Here is a 23,799-nt window from a genome sequence, read left to right as displayed (position 1 = left end):
TCTATCCATCCATATGTGAACTTTGTTATTCTTTCCGGTAGATGTTTATACATAAGCAACTGAAAATTTTGTTCTATTTTCCTCCTAGTAAAGAACTGGCAGCACGACTTGGATGTAGAAAATTTGAAACCCCATTCTAATGACCATTGCTCAACACTGCCTATTGATTCCTCGATTTTACATCTAATGAAAGGGACATTTTCCCCCTTTTCCAAGTCGCAACTTCGCCTCGAACGCAGCATTAAAAATATCGGTCAAAAGCAAAGCGAAATCACGTCACTGCCTGTTAAGCGCGTAGTCGATTGCTGGTCGCGCCCACTTGCCTACAAACACCCGGTTCAAGATGGCGACATTGACAAAGCTGGAACAGCGACACGCAAACACCTTTTTAGCAGCTGTTTTGGCCATATTACAACTTACACTTGTTACATGCTCTTCATCACCCACTCGTGAGTTATTCTTTCATGTATTTTTAAATGAGATTAATTTTTATGAATTAATTAGAAATGCAACGTCACAATGTTCGGAGACCTGTATATGTGGCTGCCCTAGAGGTCTTTACACCGCTTGCGTAGCTAACCTGGCTACAGATGCAGTCATTTCAATTTCATTATGTTACTGTGGGCAAACATTACCTTGTAATATTAGCGAGTCAGCTGTTCTAAAAGTCTAGCAGCGGTGGCCTAAAAGACAGTCATAATTAGAACTATGTGTATTTTTAAGTAATGTGCGCCGTTGGCTGAAAACATTTGGCCATTACAAACTAGCATACGAATAAAAATTCGTATCGTTCGCACTAATTTGTATTGTTCACATCATGTCTAGATTATCAAGCGTAAAAGCGAGTGCTTAACTTAGTGACATCAGTAATCAGCCAATCAGGTATGCGCACTACTTCCTCTTTATGCTCTTTATACGTTATGATGTGATGTACCCTACATATTAACTTCCGCAACTAATTTCTGATGAACTGAGATGTCCTGTAAATTTGAAAACGAAAGCAACAGAAACTTTGCCCGCGACACGCGACGGCCTTGCTGTTACAGGACAGTAATCAGCGTTGGGGTGTTGTGATGTTACCACGCCGAAGAGGATTATTTTCTTGTAACTTCGCGGCCCGAAGTGCAGTTTAGATAAAGAGGTGGAGAGAAAAACATCCATTTAAATCCACAAATTTTGAGTATCTTATGCTTTTATTTGAAATAAATTCCGTATCAGATTCCTTATTTGTAGTTTAAATTTGTTATTTTTATTTTAACAGGGAATAATCTTTAGATTGGTAGAGAAAGTTGGCAGAGTAACAAGATGTTAAATGTTAAGATGTTCCTCAAAGTTCTGTTTTGCATTAGATCTGAACAAAAAACAAAAATGCCTAAATATATTTGTTATAGCCATTCACATTTATAAGCCACATTCAATCTGCTTAATTGGTTTGATTGATTCACATGAATAATCAACTATTAAAATAATTTTGCAGCCTTAGTGAGTTGTATTGTTCTGTGTGACAGATCCAATCTACAGTGTATTTCAGTTGATTAGCAAAATAGTAGTGATACAAATTTTGAGCTTCCAGAGCTTCCTTGGTGGTTCTCAAAATAATACAATGTGTTTATTTTACAACATGTTTATTTTTATATGGGGATATGCTATAGATACACCTTTCTCAGAGTCTTTATTATTTTGATGTTTTAAAATGCTGATTTCCTTAGCATATGCCAACTGAAGTTTTCAGAGATTACTACTGTTTCATGTGACTGTTCTCACTGTAATGTGTTTCCTCCAGTATAAGGTCCAATCTCCATGCTTCAAAACTTGAACAGAGCTAGTGTTGTTTTAATCCACAAAGCAGCTTTATGTGCAATATTTATGTTGACAGAGGTATAATAAATGATTGAATTTGTCAGTTTAAATTGGCCACAGGGACCTCAGGCCCTTTGCTCAGTATGTAAGCTATGAGTATTGGCCCAAACCTTGGATTTATTCCTTATGCAGTTTCGGTGAATGCTACTGAAAACTCAGGTTTGTAGTCTGCTTCAATCATGAGGAGTTCAAGGGAGTAGATTTATTTTGTCTACAGTTTAAGCATCGTGTTATCTCTACTAGGGCTGTCATGAATTCTTTGATTATAATAGACTACCTGATTACGTGAAATTTTCGTTGAGGATTTTTTTATAATCAAATTCATATTCATCAAATGACTCTCCAGAAGGTGGCGATAATGCGCAGCGAAGTTGGCTTGACAACGAACCGCGAAGAAGAGCATTCAGCGTCATTGCAGAAAACAACGTGCTAGGCTAGGTCCAAGCAAGAAAAGGCCCAGTAAATTAGTAAAGAAAAATGTACCATTATGCGTTACAGCATGTTTAATTGTCACGTGTTTATAAATACAGCTTTTTTGCTATAGGCATGTCACACCACGCAGGAGAAGCTTTACTCAGAGAAGTGTTATGTCTGTTTGATAAAATGCATCTTAATACATGAGTTTAAATCAGATGCATATACATTTGTTTACATTCAGTCTGATTATATGATGCTTCCTATGTAACGAGTAACAGCTACTTTGTTTTTTTTTTTTAACTAGATACTTTCTTGCTCAAGTTGACATTTCTATGAGAGGTTTTATTTTTACTTGAGCATTTCCCCCCCACTATTTTCGATGCCCTAACCATCTCTGACAATAACAAGTTATTATATTATTATAAAAATACAAAATTTTTTATAACATTGCAACATTAAAGTCTACTTTAATACTGGTGTTTTTCATGAATGGATGATTTTTACATAACTTAGCTTTAACAAAACAGTCAAATTATTTAATAAACATTTAATAAAGTTATTTTTAAACTAAAGAATAAAGATAAAGAATTTGCTATTTTTAATTTCTCTTTCTTGTCTCCTTTACAGTAAGAAACAGTAATGCTACAGATAGGATAAAATTAAGTATATAATACACACATACACACACACGTAGCATCTAGAAAAAAATAAAATGTTAACAATTGTGTGTACAAGTAGATTTTAAGTTTCCACATGATATCAGATACTCAATTGTTAAACGAAGGAACCAGTGAACCAATTGATTATCAAAATAATCAATAATGACAGCTCTAATGTCTACCCTGCGTCAACATACTAACAGTATTTGTGACATACTAGCAGCTGCGGTGACGTTAGCTTTTGAAACCAACTCTATGTTGGCGGCAACGTTTTTCTTTTTTCCCCAAAAAATGAGAACTGACAAAGATGTGCACTGACAAAGATGTGCTCAGTTGCCTTTATTTTATTTAAAAAAAAATTTATTTAGTTTTTATGTTGTATATTCTGATAAGGGCTTATGGCATATTGGGCAATAAAGGCTGTTGAATCAGTACATCTGAACAAAGTTGGAGGCACACAATTGTTTGTGATAAGATAAGATAAGATAAGATAAACTTTATTAATCCCCGAAGGGAAATTCAAGTAGTCTTGTAGATTAGTAAGAAAGAAGGTAGTAAGAGTAGTAAAAAAGTAGTGAGAGTAGTAGAAATCAGTGAGAGTAGCAAAGTAGTGAAGTAGTAAAGCAGTGAGAGTAGTGATTAGTCATCTGCCATTGGCTAAGGTGTTATAGAGCCTGATGGCAGTGGGGATGAAGGATCTCCTGTATCGTTCAGTCCTGCAGCGCAGTGAGGTGAGTCGTCCACTGCAGCTGCTTCTCTGGTCCATCAGGGTGTTGTGTAGGGGATGGTCAGGATATTCCAGAATGGCCTCTAGCTTCTTCTGTGTGCATCTCTCCACCACGGCCTCCAGTGATTCAGACCTCATTCCAGTCACTGAAGAAGCTTTTTGCACCAGTTTGTCCACCCGCCTTGCATCCTTCTGCTTTATGCTGCCTCCCCAGCAGACTGCAGCATAAAACAGCACACTTGCTACTGTAGTTTTGTAAAACATATGTAGCATCTTCCTGCAGATGTCGAAGGACCTAAGCCGTCTTAGGAGGAAAAGCCGTCTCTGCCCTTTTTTATATTGTACATCTGTGTGAAGTGACCAGTCTAACTTATTGTCCAGGTGCACACCTAGATATCTGTAGGCTGGCACCACTTCAATGTCCGCACCATAGATGCTGACTGTATAAGGAGGGAGTTTAACCCTTCGAAATTCCACTACCATCTCCTTGGTTTTAGAGGTGTTTACTAGGAGGCAGTTTTTGTGACTCCAGTCACTGAAGGATTTTATCAGGGCTCTATGTATACTGTCAAGTTACAATTTCCCTTCACTGGAACTAAGGGACCTAGCCTAAACCTGTTCCAGCATGACAATATGCATGTGCCCAAAGTGAGGTCCACAAAGACTTTGTTTGCCATGTTTGGTGTGGAAGAACTCGAGTGGGCCACACAGAGCCCTAACTTCGACTTCACTGAACACCTATACGATGAATGGGAATGCCTACTGTGAAAAGCCTAGTGAAAAGCCTTGCTTATAGCAGTAAAGGGTGAACCAACTCCATAATAATAGCTTATAGCTTCTGTTTGGGTAGCACCATGAGCCTTTACAATTACAACTACATCCTTGAAGTTTTAATCATAAAACAAAATGTAACAAAAATGAGAAAATCGTAAGCACTAAGTGACTTTCATTCATTTCTCTCTAATATAAACACTCAGAGTTGCTATGAGATGTGTACATACTGTATGTCCAGTCATTGCAGGCTAGACCACTGCTTAGCACCATTTAGTCAATGACAGGGCACAAAGCCACAAAAATCTAGAGTTACACCATTTGCTATGTGAATAATGTCTCTTTCTAAAGTTGCACACCTCTTTTTGTTTACATTACAGTGGTCTCTACCTAAAAAGGATATTTAAGAGTGTGCAGCCAGCACTTCAAACTGGTGGTCTATAAAAGTGAGAGTTAGTGGAGATATTTTTTCCATCAAAGAAGGTGTTAAAGAAAATGCTGATTCTGTCTCTGGTTAGTACATAACAGAGAGCAGAGTAGTTGCATGCCTGGAAAGAAGGAGCTCAACTGAGGTAATAGAACTAGCAAATCTCCGCTAGAAAAGGTTTGTCTTCATGCATATTGCTAGTAGTTAGATGATTAGTAAGGTCATTAACACAAAGGTAACTAATCGTGTAACGTTTCTATCATTATGGTAGCTACTTGTTTTCTTGCTAACTTCGGTTATTTTGCTCACTGTAATTTCAAAAAACCTATAGTTGCTATAGCAGGAGTCTGCTTGCCTCCTGTTGCTCTTCTCACTGCTGCCATTCTTCTCTATATTCTGGCTCAGACGTGTAGTTGGATGTCACTGTGTAACGCTAACTCAAAAAAATCCTTATCTGTTAAGTCAGTTTGTTTTATCATTCACTTGAGTAATCCATTTGCTTCACTGCAGTAATTTACTTACTAAGAAAAGGCATTGCTTATTATGAGTAGCCAGCTAACTGTTTCTCTTCACTGAACATTCCCTCTCCCACCAAAATGTCCAGCATAACTTTTTGTAGGTTTTACATTTTTTTGTGTCTTCCTCCAAGATACAGTACATAATCAGGACTTGAGGCAGGCAGGGCTCACCGAGAGCGCCTGTAAGTCACCTACTCCTTTGACCGATGCTAACTCCAGTAGCAGGGTGGTCTTTAACAATAGGGTTTTTAGGTCCACAGACTGTAGCTGCTCGAAAGGGGACCCCTTGAGGGCCCTCAGGACTGTGGGTAGGTCCCACGCAGGGAAGGTAGGGGGCCGGGGCGGATTAAGCCTCCTGGAACCCCTCAGGAAACGAACAACTAGGTTGTTCCAGCCCACAGACCGTCCTGCTATAGGAGCATGGGAAGCTGCTATAGCTGCCACATAGACCTTGAGTGTGGAAGGGGAGCGGCCCTTGTCCAACAGCTCTTGTAGAAAGGGCAATATCACTGATATGTCGCAAAAAATCTGTCTTCGCTCCAGGCAGAGTAGATTGACCATTTAAGGGCATAGAGTTGTCTTGTGGACAGGGCTCTAGCCTGTGATATAGTATTTAGGACACTTTCAGGGAGATCTCCTGATTCCTGTTGAGAGCCCAAAGGTGCAACGCCCACAGCTCGGGTTGTGGGTGCCAAATTGTCCTGTTCGCCTGAGAGAGGAGGTCCTGCCTCAGGGGAATGGGCCACAGGGCTGCTGTAAGTAGCTGAGATAGCTCCGAGAACCACAGTTGGTTTCTCCAGAGCGGGGCCACTAGGAGGACTCTGTTTGTGGTCCCTGATTGGTCTGTTTACCTGAGGGATCAGAGCAATTGGGGGGAAAGCGTACAGGAGGAGGTTGGGCCAATTGTGGGCCAACGCATCCTCGCTCTTTGAAAAATACTTCGGGCAGTGAGAGTTTTCTTTTGAGGCGAAGAGGTCGACCTCTGCCTTGCCAAAGACCTCCCAGATTTTCTGAACCGTCTGCAGGTGGACCATCCACTCCTCTGAGGGGACGTTGCTCCGAGATAGCATGTCTGCTCCTTGGTTCAGCACGCCAGGGACGTGTGCTGCCCTCAACGACCGCAGATTGAGATGTGCCCACTCCAAGAGGCGTTTTACCATCTCAAAAAGGAGTTTCGAGAAGAGCCCGCCTTGGCAATTTATATACGCATCCACTGTCATGCTGTCCGAGTGGAGTAGCACGTGGTGCCCCTTCAGGTCCAGCAAGAAGGTCTGAAGGGCTCGACATACTGCCGTCATCTCGAGGCAGTTGATGTGTAGCCGACCTTCTGTGACCGACCAGGAGCCGAAGGCCAGTTTGCCCTCGCACAGAGCTCCCTAACCCCTGTTGGAAGCATCCGTCGAGACAGCCTTCCTTCTGTGAACAATGCCCATGGTTACGCCCTGTTTGAACCATTGGGGGTCCTTCCAGGGGGCCAGAGCTGCTACGCAGGCCTGGGACACCCTGATACGAAGGCAACCGTGATGCCACACACTGGGCGGCACTTGTGGTTTCAGCCAGTACTGATGGGGTCTCGTGCGAAGCAGGCCCAACCGTAGTACTGGTGATGCAGAGCCCATGAGGCCTAGCATCCTTTGAAACGTTTTGAGGGGGCGAAGGGCTCCAATTTTGAAGGAGGCCGCGAGCTGCTGTATGGCTAGCGCATGTTCTGCCGCCCTCACGCGGGCTGAGTCGAAAACTGCCCCCAGGAACGAAGTTTGTTGGCTGGGGGACAGTGAGCTCCTGGTGAAATTGACCCTGAGTCCTAGGCACTCCAAGTGGCTGAGGAGGAGGGATCTGTGGGACACTAGCTCGGCCTCTGACTGGGCTAAGATGAGCCAGTCGTTGAGGTAATTCAGAATGCAGATTCCTTTCTGTCTGAGAGGGGAAAGAGCCGCATCTATGCACTTTGTCTGAAGGCCAGGACCGTATATTGATAAGCCACTCCTTCGAAGGTGAATCTCAAGAATCGTCTGTGCTGGGGGCTACCTGGATGTGAAAATATGCGTCCTTCAGATCCAGAGAAAAGAACCAGTCCCCTAGGCGTATTTGCGAGAGGATCTGATTCAAGGTAGTCATCCTGAACGGCCGCTTCATGAGCGCATGGTTCAGGTGTCTGAGATCGAGGATGTACCCTTTTTGGGGACGAGGAAGTAACGGCTGTAGAATCCTGACTCGCTCTGCGCTTCGCCAGTAGGGCCATCACCTCGGAGTGTAGGACGTGAGCCTCCTTGCTGCGCACTAAGGTGCGAACCAGACCGCTGAATCGCGGGGGTCTTCAAGCGAACTGGAGTGAGTAACCTTGTTTTATAATCCCCAAAACCCAATCTGACACTCCGGAGATGGCCTGCCAGGCCTCTGCCCGTGTGGCGAGGGGTTGGATTGGTTCGAGTGGCAGATCGCCGTGAGGGGGCCTGACACTCGTTATAAGTGGAAGAGGAAATTTGCTCCAAACAGAGAAAATTTGCTCCAAACATCCAGCAGTCCATCGACCATAACCTGCTGTAAACTACATCGCACCGAATTGGGATGGGGCCAGAGCATACTATGACATCGAACATTACCTTCACTAATCAACACCCCTCTGCAATGCTACTCTTAGTAAACCTAGCAATAACTATCTTCGAAAACCTATGCTTGCCTGAGACCTTGAGATTACCTGCTATGTCCGGTGCCCTGGCTCCTTATAAACATCTAACTAAAGATGGTGGTGCCCCTAAAGGCCTAGCTAAATTGTAGAATGCTGTAGAACAGAGTCACAAATAATCAGAGCTTGGTTAACTCCGGCTAACTTGACCAAGCTACTTAGAGTCTTTGATAAGGTCATACGGTCAATAAATTGTGAAATTTAGCTAGTGTTAGCTGTCTTGGTTCATGCCATCACTTTGTTCACTCACATTGGTTTGCTAGTTTAATATGGGTACAATGAGCTAGCTTAGACATCAGAATGAGCAACATACTGGAAAACTGTGAAGAATTGCTATAGAACTGTCAAAGCTGCTGTAAGTCTACAAAGTTTTAAAAATGTTAGTTTGCTGGGCTGTAATCTCAGTAAGCACTTCAGGTCTGTGTTGGAAAGTGTAAGTGCATTCATGAAGCTCGACTGTCGTTTATAGACCAAGAACTCCTATAAAAGCATTTATCATAAAGGAAAATATTGGGGTTTATCATGGTCAAATGAGCTTGTATAAATGACAGAAGACTGTTCCTGAAAATAATTTGGTGAAGTATCAAATGTAAGTTTAGTTCTTTTCGCATTCACCGACATGGAAATGGCCAGGGTATAAAATTGTACTGCAGACAGCTGAGAGCCTCAGAGTCATTTTGACTTCACTTTTGAATACCTGTTACATGAGACAGAATTTTGTTCCAAATGTCACCATGCAAAATACAGGTGAGAGAAATTTGCTTCTCTGAGGTGTATTGCAACTTTTCCATTTAATATTCATTATGAGCTCTACCTCTTCCTACACACAAGGCAGCAGCACACGTGGTAGTAGCATACAGAGCACGAAGTATGGGAGTGGAACCTAACTGCCTCGAAGCATGCTTACGTAATAGTTGTGGCACACGTCAAGTACAAGGCCCAAGGGCCATATCTGGCCCACATTTGGCCCATGTGAACTTGGGGGGAGAAAAAATAATGCTGAAATGGCTGTAGTACACTACTGCTTAACATTTTCACACTATCCAGAATTTGCCAGTATAGCCATATTAAGGGTTACCCTAAATTGCCATATACACATGCACAGTTTCTTGGCTGGCTTGACCACAAAAATGCAGGTTAAATCCATGCTTGTGTGCTGTGCTTGATGCAATGTTTTTCTGATATGTACCATTAAATTGGTAAGAGTGGCACACTTGTACATTCAGGCTGATGACAGATAGCAGTAGGAGCGGTGACGACACAAATGTATTTAATGATTTAAGGTACAATCTACTGTCAAACAGTCTTTCCATGTTAATAATTTTGCCAAAAAATACCTTTGTGACAGTTCCACTGAAAAAGATTAAAATAGCAGAACCTGGTGTGTGTATAAGAAGGAGGTCTCAGGAGACCCGGAAGGACCCGGAAGCATAATTGATATTCCTCTGGGGACTGGCTGACCCTTTGCAGCACTGCCTCATGGTCTGGTTTCCAGGTGCTCCCATGGTGGCAGCTGCTGGGTGGCAAAATGGGCTTACCCTGACAGCCAAGGGAGGAGGCGTACAGCCCACTTGTCCTCTGGCCATGCCCATGCAGCTGCCACATGCTCGAAGAGCTCCACGAAGGCCTCCAGATCGTCCATGGAGGACATCTTTGTGAGCGTCATGACTGGGCTGGCTGGAGCAGATACAGATGGAGGCATTCTCTTTCTGCTCCTGAGAGAGAGCCTCAAATCGTTGCTGTTGTTCTCGGCACAGGTTAGGGAGAACCTGATGTTCTATCTGGTGGAGACTGGCATGGGACTTAACAATCTCACTAAGCAGAGAAGTTAGACATTAAGGAGTGTAGCGCCTCCTGGGTTTCAGCACCACTGTAGAACCTGATGTGCATATAAGAAGAAGGACTTGGGAGATGGGCTCTTTTTTTACAGAGCTTCATGCTTCTTTTTATTTTTATTTTACTATCACAGGTGCTTTTCAGCATACACCTCTTTCACTTAATAAACCAATCAAAATCAGCAGAAGCCAGAACACAAGCTGTTCACAACTTCTCCAGTCCAAGTTCAAATTTAAGTTCAAGTTTGGAGTGCGAAAGATTCTGCTTTTATAGAGGTAGTCACACTTCTTAATGACTATCTAATCACGTGCATTTCGTTAGTAACACCTGGATGCTAATTACTCTCATTGTTGTGAAACTCGGAAGGGTGTACTTATTTTTTCCCACTTGGTTTCTGAATGTTGGTTTACTCTTTGGGGGAAAAAAATGACTACATATTACATCTGTTATGTTTTTTGGTTGTTGCCTGAGGTTATTTGTTTGTTTATAGAAGTTGGTGAGGATCACACAATTGATATTTAGGGTCTTTTACTACTCGCAACTAGTATTTTCAAAAATTATAGAAAATTCCCTATATTATATACCTCCATTTATTTTCTTGTAGCTTGTATTATGTTATGTGTGGAATGTAATGACGAGGTGTTATTTGGAAAGGACCACTAGGTTTAGAGATATACGCCTGCAAATGTGGCTAAAATTGAAAAATAATTAATTTTTGAGAAGCCTAAAGTCAAAAATTGACAAGGAGCGGGACCTGGATTTTTGCATGTGTAAATTATTATATTAGAACATTTGTAGCCAACAGCACTTGCATCATTATGAAAAAGATTTATGTTAACATTACATGTATATATTCATATACATGTAATGTTAACATATTAAATAATGCAGAGACATTATCTCAGAGTAGCAACCTTGCTGAAACCCCAAGCCTATTGAGATTTAATTGCTGTGAATATCATTATCAAACTTTATATTAATATCTTCAACGACTGGCTTCAAGTGTCTAGTGCTGGAATGCCAGTCAAGACGTATGTGAAAGGCACCCAGTACAAGTCATCTCTCTGAGGCTGCTAGACCAAGTTTGAGGGGCCATACTGATGTGTCTCAGAGACATCCTCATTTTCTGAAGAAATGTTCAACAGAATGCCAAGCCACCATGATCCATCAGATGGGCATGTACTTGCATGACTGAAGTCTATGGACAGGCTCTTTCTGCATGTGTTTGGATTTCCACTGATGACACTGGGGTGGAAGAATGGTTAATCCCTTGCGCCAGGAATTCTCTGTGCTCTGTTAAACCAGGGTTGTAGGTTAGAATTGCACATTCCATTTTTTCATTTTTGATGGGGAAAAAAAAAACTTGATGCCCACAATGTTTTCATTGCACTATGTGAACATTTGCATTGGTATCAAGATTTGGTTGTCCACAGGCTGCTAAAGACTGTCTCTTGCAGTCTTTTTGCAGTCACTAGGATCACAGGGAGTTTTGACATGGCTGGATGCATAAAAAAATGCCATTTTGCACGCATCCATATGTCATCTTTGTGATGGCAGGAGTTTCTGAAGTTCTTGTAATTCTTGTACTGTGATATGATGTACTGGGAAGACTAGCTTCATTTAAAGCTACATGCACCACATTTCTGTTAAACTCCTGATCAGTAATAATTTCATTAACAATAAGCACTTAAGATATGAGAGATCTAATATTCAACAGTCCTAGCTTCAGATCAAAGGTGCTGGCTGTGCATTCGGTTTGATTTAATTTTATGTTAATTAGGTTACTAAAACAAACTTTCTTAGTATTTCAACATTTTTGTTTATCTCGGGGAACAGACACAGTCTCAATATGTTGGAACCTAAGTGACGAATCAGTGCAGCTAGCCTGCTTGTCTGCTCCCTGGCCTTGGCTCTGGATTGTCACCGATTAACTAGGCCTGTTCTGAGACTATGTGCTATGCTACAAGAAATGAGAGCAGCACCTTCCTGAATGGGATGGATACCAAGCAATCACAGCAGAGGGAAAGAGATTCAAGAGTGTATGTATGTCTACTCTTGGTTTGAGCCCTTGGTTTTGCCAGCGAAGGTGGTATTTGTTGTTAAAAAGGGTAAACAAATATGAAGACCAGAGAGCTGTCTATGGGAGAAAATGCAAGCCATTTTGAAGATGAGAAAAGAGGGAAAATTGATCAGAGCCATTGCACATGGCCAGTACAACAATTTGGAATGTGCTGGAAAAATAAAGAAACCACTGGTATACAAAAAAAAAGATATTGAATAGGTCTGCCAAGATAAACAATAGCAGTTGATGACAGAATCATGGTGAGAGCTGTGAAGAAAAACCCAAAAACCACAGTCATTGACATCACCAACAACCTCCGTAGTTATCACAGTCCAAAATTTGAAGAAGACATTGAGAGCAGAAATATAGGGGGCCATAACACAAAATGCAAACCACTAAACCACTAAAACAAAGAAATTCAGAGATGAGCCACAAAAGTTCTGGAACCAAGATTAACCTCTACCAAAGTGATGGAAAGATCAAAGCATGGAGAAAGAAAGGATCTGCTCATGATCTAAAACATAGAAGCTTCATGTAAATTTTCATTGTTTTATTGAAGTCATACTACAAGACAGCCATAGAGCAGTAACTAAAACCTTCTAGAGGTTTCCATGTTACTATATGATGTCACTTTGTCACTGAATTGTTTTCAATATAAAAGTCTCAAAATGGTCTTTTCTTGATGGTTGCACAAGTTATTTTGTAAAATGAATAACTTAGGACAACTATTTTCAGTATGAAATGCAAAAATGATAAATGTAAATGATTTACAGTTTTGGTCAGCAATGCAAAAAGTCTGAAATTATGGCAGATATTGCAAAATAAGAATATAAAAGATTTTAGAGCAATTTCAAACAAGCTTGCAAATTTACACTAATGGGTGAATTGTTGCGCCACATGTTATTTACTTGATTAATAAATGGAAAATGAAAACATGTAAGACTAGACAATATAAACCTTGTACATGTTAGGGTTGTAATGATACACAAAATTGTAATTCGATATGATTTCGATATGATGGTGTCTTGATAGAATACATTTTCAATATAGCAAAAATAAGCATTGCCTGAATATGGTGTCCATTTTCAGTTGATTAAAACATTATAAAACACAATCACTGAAATGTAATAATAACAGTGTTATTGTGATCCATTCAGAATCTTATCAGAATATAGCAAAACAAAAGCTGTCCATTAGAATGTGGCAAAATTAAACATGGGTAAATTAATATTAGCTCTCTGGTCAAGAGAGCTTATTTGCTCTGGTGAGCATGACTGCCGGGTCTCAGCAAACTTCAAGGTCACTTTCCACTTCAAGGTCATCAAAAAAAGGAATTGGAGAAGGGAGTATTGGAAACGTATTTGCATTGGAAACAAGCTTGCTGTTGTGCACACACATTTCTGATTTGTTGCTTCAAAACTATCCCAATTTGGTGAAAAAAACAAAACAAAAAAAACAACCCTGGCAACCATGCAGGTATGACTCACAAGGGGGCGTTTCTGAAGCACAGGGTGTGTCCTGCTATTACTGTGAAAGTCACACAGCTTTCTGTAGCTCCACTTTCCAAAAATAAACATCCCAGTTGCAACAGAGATTTATTTATCCCGGATTCAGTCAGCTGGGAAATTCATCCTTAAAGCAGAGAGAGAGAGAGAGAGTGCAAGTATGCTATTGGCTCATGAAAAGCAGCATGATTAGGAGAAGCATGTTTTATAAACCTCTGTAGCCTCTCCTGATTCTAGATAAAGAGGAAGCTACTTTTCAGAGGAGGGAGTGTAGGCTTAAGTTTAAATGTTTATTGTACTTCATGTAATATAGGTGGTATTTCATGATGAATAGCTTACTTTATTATGCAGTTTGTTAAATGTAGTTTTTGATATGCTGACATATCAACACGATCCTCAGATGAAATGATATGATACCCTATATATTTACATTTATGTAGTACATCTCGCATATACAGTCAGGTCCAGAAGTATTTGACAATGATGGAGTTTTTGTGATTTTGCCTTTATACCCCACCACAATGGATTTGAAATAAAACAATCAAGATGTGATCGAAGTGTAGACTAAAGCTTTATTTTAAGAGTTTGCACAAAAATATGGCAGTTACCATTTAGGAATTACAGACATTTTCAACAAAGTACCTCCATTTTCAGGGGCTCAAAAGTATTTGGACAAAGTGACATAATTGTAAATATAACCACAATTTTAATACTTGGATGAAAATCCTTTGCAGTCAATGACTGCCTGAAGTCTGGAGCCCATGTTCCCAAAACTCAAATTCTGAGTTTCCTCCCTGGAGATGCTTTGCCAGGTCTTCACTGCATCCACCTTCAGTTGCTGCTTGTTTGTGAGTCTTTCTGTCTTCAGTCTTGTCTTCAGTAAGTGAAAAGCATGCTCTATTGGGTTGAGATCAGGTGACTGACTTAGCCATTTAAGAATCTTCCATTTCTTTGCCTTCAAAAAGTCTTGAGTTGCTTTTGCAGTATGTTTAGGGTCATTATCCACCTGCACTGTCAAGTGGAGTCCTATCAGTTTTGTAGCATTTGACTGAATGTGAGCAGAGAGAGTAGCCCTATACACCTCAGAATTCATCTTGTTATTTCTGTCAGCAGTCACATCATCAATAAATACCAGTGAGCCCGTTCCACTGGCAGCCATACATGCCCATGCCATAACACTGCCTCCACCATGTTTAAGACATGATGTGGTATACTTTGGATCATGAGCTGTTCCTTTCTTTTGCCATACTTTTCTCTTCCCATCATTCTGGTACAAGTTAATCTTGGTTTCATCAGTCCAAAGAATCTTATTCCAGAACAGGGGAGGCTTTTTTAAGATGTTTTCTGGCAAAGTCTAATCTGGATTTCCTGTTCTTGAATGTTACCAGTGGTTTGCACCTTGTTGTAAACCCTCTGTATTTACATTCATGAAGGCGTCTCTTGATTTTAGATTTTGACAATGATACGCCTAACTTCTCCAGAGTATTCTTGACTTTTTTGATGTTGTGAAGGGGTTTTTCTTCAAGGAAAGGATTCTGTGATCATCCACTTTAGTTTTGGTCTTCCAGGCCTTTCGATGTTGTTGAGCTCACCAGTGCTTTCTTTCTTTTTAAGAATGTACCCAACTGTTGATTTGGCCACACCTAAGGTTTTTGCAGTCTCTCTTATAGATTTATATTGTTTTTTCAGCCTAATGATGGCCTCCTTCACTTGCATTGAGATCTCTTTGGACTTCATATTGGTAGATCCAGTCAAACAGCTGCCAAATGCCAACTCAATATGTGATATCAACTCCTGACCTTTTATCTGCTTCACTTGTCTTGAAGTAACGAGGGAATGGACCGCACCTGGTCAATTAACTTCGTCAGTCAATTGTCCAAATACCTTTGAGCCCCTGAAAATGGAAGTACTTTGCTTAAAATGGCTGTAATTCCTAAATGGTAAATGCCATATTTGTGGAAACTCTTAAAATAAAGCTGAAGTCTATACTTCAATCACATCTTGATTGTTTTATTTCAAATCCATTGTGGTGGTGTATAAAGGCAAAATCACAAAAACTCCATCATTGTCAAATACTTCCAGACCTGACTGTATATGTGAGATGTACTACATATTTCTCATTATGCATTTAAAAAAAATTTAGGCAAAAATCATCATCAACCCTAATACACTTTTTAATCGATTGCCTTTAATAATCACAGTACTTGGATGTATAGTAGCAATATAGTAGATTTCAAAATAATTTATGCTGAACCTGTGTTCTTTTGCAGATGAACTTCCCGTGCCAAAAGAATTAGAAAACGTCCAAAATTTTACTTCTGCCAGCACCCCCCCATCCATATCAAACTATTACAAGAACATATCAGAAACCCAAAACTTGAAGTCGAACAAAGTTATTGCTCAGCAAAATGCCATCCCTACAAAAGCGGCCACAACACCAGCACCCCCCAAACCAACAAGTGCAGCTGAGGTGACTCCAGAAGACTCCAGGCATATTGACTTGAACCCAAGTGTGCCAAAGTCAACTAACCTTCCTGAATCCAAGCCACCTATTTTCACTGACTTTGCTAAAAATGATCCAAGTCTCACTTTGGATTTTGAGTCCACCATCTCTCCTGTTGAGATAGACACAAATGATAATGTGGGCTATGAGGATGAAGACGACAATGAAGGTGATGAATATGTGAGGATTTCAGAGAATAGTCAACAGGAGGAAAGTGAAATTTTCAGCCAGGACCTTCAGGATGGTGCCAACTTTATCAAGGACATTGCTAAAGACTTGCCTGAGAGGCCTGGAAAAATTGATATCCACATGAAGGACACCACCATCTATGCCACTCAAGATGAAGACTCACATTTCTTCTTCCACCTGGTGATCATTGCTTTGCTGGTGGCCATAGTGTACATCACCTACCACAATAAAAGGAAGGTATGTAAGTCTTGTAGCTTAATTTAACAACAGTCACCTTTTGGTGCATGGTTGAAGAGAGTAGCAAATTCCCTCAATGAATGAAATGAAATGGGTACACCCCAAACAGAAATTTGCATTTGAGGGTTTGCAGATCCACAGTCAGAGTCCCCGTGCAGACGTCTACTACCATAAAAGAAATTGCTTATGGCACATTTAAAAAAATAAATAAATAAAAATTAAAAATCAGCCAAAATTCAGGCCTGTCGAGGCATGGACTCCACAAGACCTCAGAAGGTGTGCTGTGGTATCTGGCATTCATGTGGGTGTTACTTTGACACGTATCACCTACCTAACCTGACCCCAGGTTCCTAGCAAGCTGGGATATGCAAAAAAACTGCATTGAAGAAAGTTGAATCTTAATTTAGCATATTATGCAAATTTTCAGAAATTTAAGTGGGTGTGGCTAAAAGGTCCAAAAGGCAAATTTATGTGTGTTCAGCCAAAGGATTATGAGGAATTAGAAATTTCACTATTCACCTTATTTTTCCAGAGATATACTTGCTTTTGTGTGGAAAAACATGAACAGTGCCAGCCAGTGGCCAATTTGAGTGAATTACCTGGCTTACTTGTCCTGTATATGCCTTTCAAGTTTTGAGTGAAACCATCAAGCAATCATGCGTTAGAATTGTATGTATAAATCAGTCTCCATCTACTTAGAATTGATTAGGTATGGTGGCCATATTGTTTACAAATGTCAACATGTTTTTGATAATTAATGAGTGTTACACTCATCTGAGTATTTGGCATCAAGACTGAAGATTGGCCAAAAATCCTAGGATCAGGTCGCAAAAGTAGGTTTGACCTTAAGTCGAGCTGACCTTAGCTTCGCCTGTATGTATGACCATTCCCCAAACTGTGCATATGACCTCAAAATCTTGTCTGGTACTTGACTTTCAAATTTCATTCAAATTTAGGCTGCATGATTCGTTTCACCAGAGAAAAAGGAAAATAATAATAATAAATATAGCCACAAGTGCCTTGAGAGTTCTTGCCAAGATGCATAGAATAAAGGGATCATAGATGAACATACTTATCAAGTTTTGTGAGGAAGCTCAGTTCTAGCTGTGGGAACTGCATGCTGAAATCTAATTGGCTGATGGTGGCCATCTTTTTTAAGTAATTAATTCATTGTCAAATTGCCGCTTAGAGATTAGCTGATAGATGCATCATACAAAATTTAAGCTTGATTAGACTTACAGTTCCTGAGAAACAGCTATCTGACCTCAGCTCCGCCCATGATAAATGGCCATGCCCCAAACTTTGCAGACATCCTCAGAACCTTGTACTGAACATGTTGGTCAATATTGGTTCAATACCATATTACCACTCATGAATTACAGCTATTTGAGTAAACCAGCTCTGCCTCCTTAGAATTGATTGATGTATGGCAGCCATATTGTTTATAAATCTATAAAGATATTTTTTTTAATAATTATTAAAGGTCACACACTCCTGAGAAGTTTGAAGTCAGTTTTGCGAAGATCGGCCAAAAATGCTAGGACTATTTCACAAAATAATGTTTAGTTTATTATTAATATTATAAACCAATTTGTGTGGGTGGAGTTAAAAGGTCCAAAAGGCAGTTTATTAGAGGTTGAGCAACCAAATTAAAGTACACTGTGTACACCTTATTTTCCAAGAGATATGCTTGTTTTTGTGTGCACAAACATGGATAGTGCCCCTAAATGGCCAATTTGAGTGAAAGTACCTACCATTCAAGTTTCATGAGAACAGCTCAGTGGTAACCCTGTCGAATGCCTGCTGAAATTTGACTGGTTCGATGACAGCCATGTTTTTAAGTAACTAGGGCAAAAATTCACTTGCAGATTTGCACACAGATGCACCATACCAAATTTGTTTTATCGGCCTTGCGGTTCCCGAGAGACAAGTATCTGACCTTAGCTCTGCCCCCTTTATATGGTTATGACTCAAACTTTGCACATGACTTTAGAATCTTGTCCTGTACTTGCCTTTCAAGTTTCATGCAAGTCCAAATGAGCACACATGAGTTACAGCTGTTTCAGTAAATTAGGTTCCACTTTGTTAACCATATTGGCATGGTGGCCATATTGCTTACAAATGTCAGCACGTTTTTCATAATTATTGAAGGTCAAACTCTGCTGAGTAGTTTGACACCAACATTGTGAAAATAGGACGAAAATCCTAGGACAAATAAAAGTAGGTTTTGAATATTATGCACCTTAGCTAAAAAATCTAAGTGGGTGGGGTTAAATCATTCCTGAGGCTTGTTTTCTGCAAGAACGCAAGTAATAAGTAGCAAAAAGCATTTTCACTGTAGGACTTACAGTATTTGAGATGAGCCAACTCATAAAATGCTTCACTATAGAGCCACCATTAGGCCAATCGGGCTTATTAGGCCTCTCTTGCCTGAGTAACAGGAGGGAGTACTACCTACTGATCAAGATTCATGTCTGTAGGACCTCCTTGGTCTGCATAATCAGTTTTGGTTGAGAAAAATAATGTTAAATAAAGCTGCAAGCAGCATTTTCAGGGGCCGAGCACCCAGACTCGGTGAGCCACACATTAACAGACATGCTACAATTATTGCCTAAGCAATCACAGGAAAGCAGAGCCATAAATTTAGGCAAAGGGATTCAAGAGTGATTTGTAGTTTCACTCATGATGTGTATGTTCATCGGACAGTGGTGGAATTTTCTGACTGTAGGAGGGAAGCTCTAAATGAACAAATGGGCAGCAGGGTGGCATTGCTGCAGCATTGTTTAGACAGGTGTCAAGATGATTTTAGCCAAATTTTGTGAAGATTGGACAAAATTTGGAGGAGTAGCAGCAAAAGATGGCAGTTAGATGTAAGCATTTTTTAACATATTATGGTTACTTTTGACCAGTAGGTGGCATGAAATTTGTTGCATAGCCTCAGGTCATGGTCCTGAAGATGCCTACCAAGTTTTGTCTGTGTGCAAAGTTGTTGCTGAGGTACAGCCTCAATTCCTGTTCGGTGACTTCACAGGCAGATTCGTTGGCCCATTACAGACAGTTTGGAATATTCAAAATTCTTTTGATAACTTTTGAGAGGCTTACTCTGAAGATGATGTGCCAAATCTGGTGGTGATTGGAGAAAATTTGCATTGAACTCGTCTCCACCCAGGTATTCCAGGGATGCCTGGCTTTTAAATTTTGGACACACAGTTCAAAAGTTATGACCGTAAATGTACTTTCAAATTAGGCCAAATTTGACCCGATGGCGGCACAAGAGCGTTGGCAGCACTTGGCCCAAATTTGGTCAGAATTTTCCTTAGACCCTCTTCAATCAATGTGCCAAATTTCACAACTTTTTACCAGATGGTTTTATGGGCTGCCATAAGACACCCTAGCCAGAAGAAAAAACAGAATAACAACAGGGTGCCTATTCACAGGGTGCCTAAAAATAATAATAAGAAGATGATAAAGAAGAAGAAGAAGAAAAATTCTAAGAAAAACAGTAGGGTTTCAAGCACTATTTGGTTGGCACCTTATGTGTGAATGGCAATCTCCCACCTCCCAGTGGCCACTTCATTGGGGGATGGCAACAGCATCCAAACATACTAGTTTACCAAATCACTCTATGCCCATGAACTCTACAGATCTACGCCTTTACCTATTTACCTAAAAGAAAAGATTAACAAAAGGCTTGACTAAACAATAGGTTTTCGGCATAGACTTGAAGACTGTAACTGTGCCTGAGTCCTGACCACTAATTGGAAAGCTCTTCCATAACTATGGGGCTATGCAAGAGAAAGCTCTGCTCCCTGTTGTAGCATTCATTATTCAAGGGACCAACAAAGAGCCTGTACCTTTTGATCGAAGCAGGCAAGGTGGATCATAAAAAACCAAAGGTTTACTCATTCAATGCTTTATAAGTCAATAGTATTTTATAATCAATGCAAAATTTTACTGGCAGCCAGTGCAGTGTGGAAAAGTTAGGGGTGATGTGGTCATACTTTCTGTCTAGCTTAAGGGACAGGGTGAAAAAGCTCAATTTTGGGTGAAGGGTGAAGAAGCAGCAATTTTGATATCAGGGACACTTTAAACATTTGGCCAAACTGTCATGCAAAGGACTGGATGCAAAGCAGGGATCTGCCAGCTGTAATTACAAAACTGGTCAGCTAAAAACCTGACATAAGAGAGTGGGGCCCATGCTGGTGTAAAATAATGATCATACGATACAAACATCTTGCTATGCAGCAAAAAATTGCAGAGTCATGGCATCTTTGTAGATTATGATTTTAAATAAAATGCGCAGTGTATAGTTTTGAGGTTTTATTATTTCAGTGGGTTTCTATGGAGTGCATATGGATTGGAAAAACAAAATATGAAGCATAAATCAGCAGTTTGGCAAGTGTGGATTGGAAATAGAATTGAAAGAAGTATTTACGAGGTGCATTTGGTGTGAATCGGCCTTTAGTGTTAATGAGTCAGAGACAACACAGCATTTTATTTAGCTCTGCAATGTTTCCCTGGTTTAAATAGTGGCCATCAAAAGCGCGTGTGCGTGTGTGCGCACATACGCTACTAGAGCAGTATGCTTTGCTTTAATTGCCATAATTAATCATGAAATACTTCTAGACTGCAGTCATTTTTTGCCATTGGTTCATTAGTGTGATGAGGTGCACTAGGCTTAGATCACACAGTATCACATGGTATCGGCTGTTGGTGTTGGAGCATATTTTATAAATAAGTATGGGTAAATGAGCAATATCGTCCCAATACCAAAGCTAGTATTGGTATCAATGCATCCCTAGTTATTAGCATATATTACCATGTATTCTACCACTGTTTACGTAAGATATTTTGATGACATTCTAAAAAAGTCATAAGGTCAGAATTTTTTTCTAATTAAGTGATGTTTGTGAGATTTGTCTGTCTGTTAGATACAATCTATTTTTGTTTGTTTGTTTTTGATGATTTATCCTGTCATGCAAATAGTTATTTGCTTACTGCTTTGCCTGTACAGATAATGCTCCTGGCTCAGAGTCGGCGCTGGAGGGAAGGCCTTTGCACCCGCAGCATAGACTACCATCGGCTTGACCAGAATGTTGATGAGGCAATGCCTTCATTGAAGATGACCAACAATTATGTCTTTTAAAACAAACACATACCATAATGTTAAAGATTAATATTATAATCTTTAAAGAGTTGAGTTTATTAATTGTGAATGCAAACTGCTGATTTTTATGTGAAGGATACTTTACTTTTCTGTATTTAGAGTTAATCAAGAAACCTTGTTTATCCAGTTTGTGTTATCCTGAGTCTCTTAGGCACTCTGGTTTAATTATCTCCGTTTTCTTTAATGTTTTTCAAATATTTCAGGGACAGGCACCTGCTAATATGTTTTTCCATGGCTTTTGAGAGGGCTAGGTCACTGTTTATTTAAGTAGTGTGCTGAATATAAAATTTAATACTGAATGTAACCAGCACCAGAGCAATCATTTAATTTCAAATAGTTAACATAAACTAAGAGCACCTGAATGAATTCCAGCAGCCTTCCAGGGTCAAATTTTATAGTGAATAGTGAAGTGGCAATGATCACCGTTTTCCTGGCTGTAATTTGCTGACATGCAGATTTGCTTATAGTCTTCATAACACATGCTCATTGGCATCAATAATTTTAGTAATTTTCATTATGTAATATTTGTTTTAAAGAACACAAGAAAAGGAAAGTCTCTAGCTTTATTATGCACTCTTGGGGCTGGACCCTTTTGTTATTTTTCTTGTGACATTAAATGTATTTACTAGTACAAATGCCTAATATGTAAATATAGTGTAGCCTTTAAATTACTGGACAATGATAAATTTAACTTACTCTGTAATTTGTGGGCCAGTAAAGGGTGGGTATACCAGAAACATTGTACCCTGACATGCCTGGACATACAGGCAACAAATATGCTTCAATATCTACACAGTTAATAAGGCAAAAAAAAAATATATATATATATATATATATATTTGCACTGCTTGTATAAAGCAAATCTCTTAATGAACTCAATGAAATACACCTTAATAGGCTAATTTATTCAACATGCCGACTCATATTTGACTTTGTCTTATTGTATCTACAAAGATCTCTAAATTGTATACTATGGGGGAAAAAAACGTAAATAATAAGGGTACATGAGATAGCAGTAGCAATAAGCTTATTTTGCACAGGTTTGTGTTTATGTGAAGTAAACGTTTTGTCACATAACTACTATCTGTCACATATAATCCTGTCAGTTTGTCTGTCAACATGGAAATTACAGCTTCCACAGCTTTGCAACAGGCATTACCTCTCAGTGCCATTAAAATCTGAAAAGTAATCAGTCATTTTTAGGGGTGTTAGCACAAGTGCTTGGAACCTTCTTGTTTTCTTGTTCTTTTTCGCTAAAATGAGTCATGCATACCAAAAGGTAGGTGATACAGACGTGAAACATGGTCAGTATTTAGTACACCTTCCCGCTACCCAGGCAAGACAGATGAGCGAAGCTTGCCTGATAGTGGCACCATAGGACAACACTTCATATTTTTATCCATATCTCAAGAAATGTTAGTCTTAGGGATAAAATTATTCTTCCTTTAAATTCCTTGTCTTATTTCTGAACAAATTTGCAATTGGGACCATTTAGCTCTGTCCATTCAGATTTTGAGCTAATCTGCATAATATGCAAAACCTAATATTGCAAACAAGTCCTAGGATTTATTTATTTATTATTTGACATATCTTAACGAAATTGGTGTCAAAATACTGAGGGGCGTCTGACCTGCAATAAAACTTGTATGGTATATCCATCCATTCAGGCACCTTATGGTACTCTCTGCAACATCACTCAGATTGTCTAATTGTCTGCTTATGGTTGCTGTGTTTCCACATAAATCTGTCTTTTGCACCATTTATTCCCACCCAAATTTTGGATAATTTGCCTAATATGGAAAATCAATTTTTAGGAACTCGTCCTAGGTTTTAATCTCAACAGTTGATGTCAGTTGTGTCTAAACTTCAATTCAGTTCAATTTATATAGCACTTTTAACCATGGATATTGTCACAAAGCAGCTTTACAGAAATTCTGATATAGATTTAAATTAGTCCCTAATGAGCCAGCCAGAGGCAACGGTGGCATGAGAAAGAGAACCCATCCTCTTCTGGACTATGACACTGGATAGTGCAATTATGAGTCATTACTCATCCACAGGTGTACATGATAGATTAAAACAATGCTAAGTGTTTTGAAAGGATCTTGAGTATGAGTCATTTTTGTATGAGGCATTTCATTAGTGTTTTAACCTTAAGTCTATCCAGGTGAAGTTATCCACTGTTCAGTGATTTCAGTGGTTCAGAGACTTGAGCTTAAACTTTTTTTTTTGTTG

At 39.7% G+C, this 23,799-nt stretch overlaps 1 protein-coding gene across 1 annotated transcript; it reads left to right on the top strand.

Moving 5' to 3' along the window:
- Positions 1–289: 289 nt before the first annotated feature.
- c15h5orf15 (chromosome 15 C5orf15 homolog) lies at positions 290–22,760 on the top strand. Its single transcript, XM_026928929.3, has 3 exons — positions 290–449; positions 15,739–16,397; positions 21,412–22,760. The coding sequence occupies exons 1-3, from the start codon at positions 344–346 to the stop codon at positions 21,541–21,543; spliced, it is 897 nt and encodes a 298-aa protein (XP_026784730.2). The 5' UTR covers positions 290–343; the 3' UTR covers positions 21,544–22,760.
- The last annotated feature ends 1,039 nt before the right edge of the window (positions 22,761–23,799 follow it).

Source organism: Pangasianodon hypophthalmus, chromosome 15 (assembly GCF_027358585.1).
Source record: "Pangasianodon hypophthalmus isolate fPanHyp1 chromosome 15, fPanHyp1.pri, whole genome shotgun sequence".
NCBI classification, from domain to species: Eukaryota; Metazoa; Chordata; class Actinopteri; order Siluriformes; family Pangasiidae; genus Pangasianodon; species Pangasianodon hypophthalmus.
Note: the sequence above shows the minus strand (reverse complement) of the source record. Positions and strands in the feature narration are given on the sequence as shown.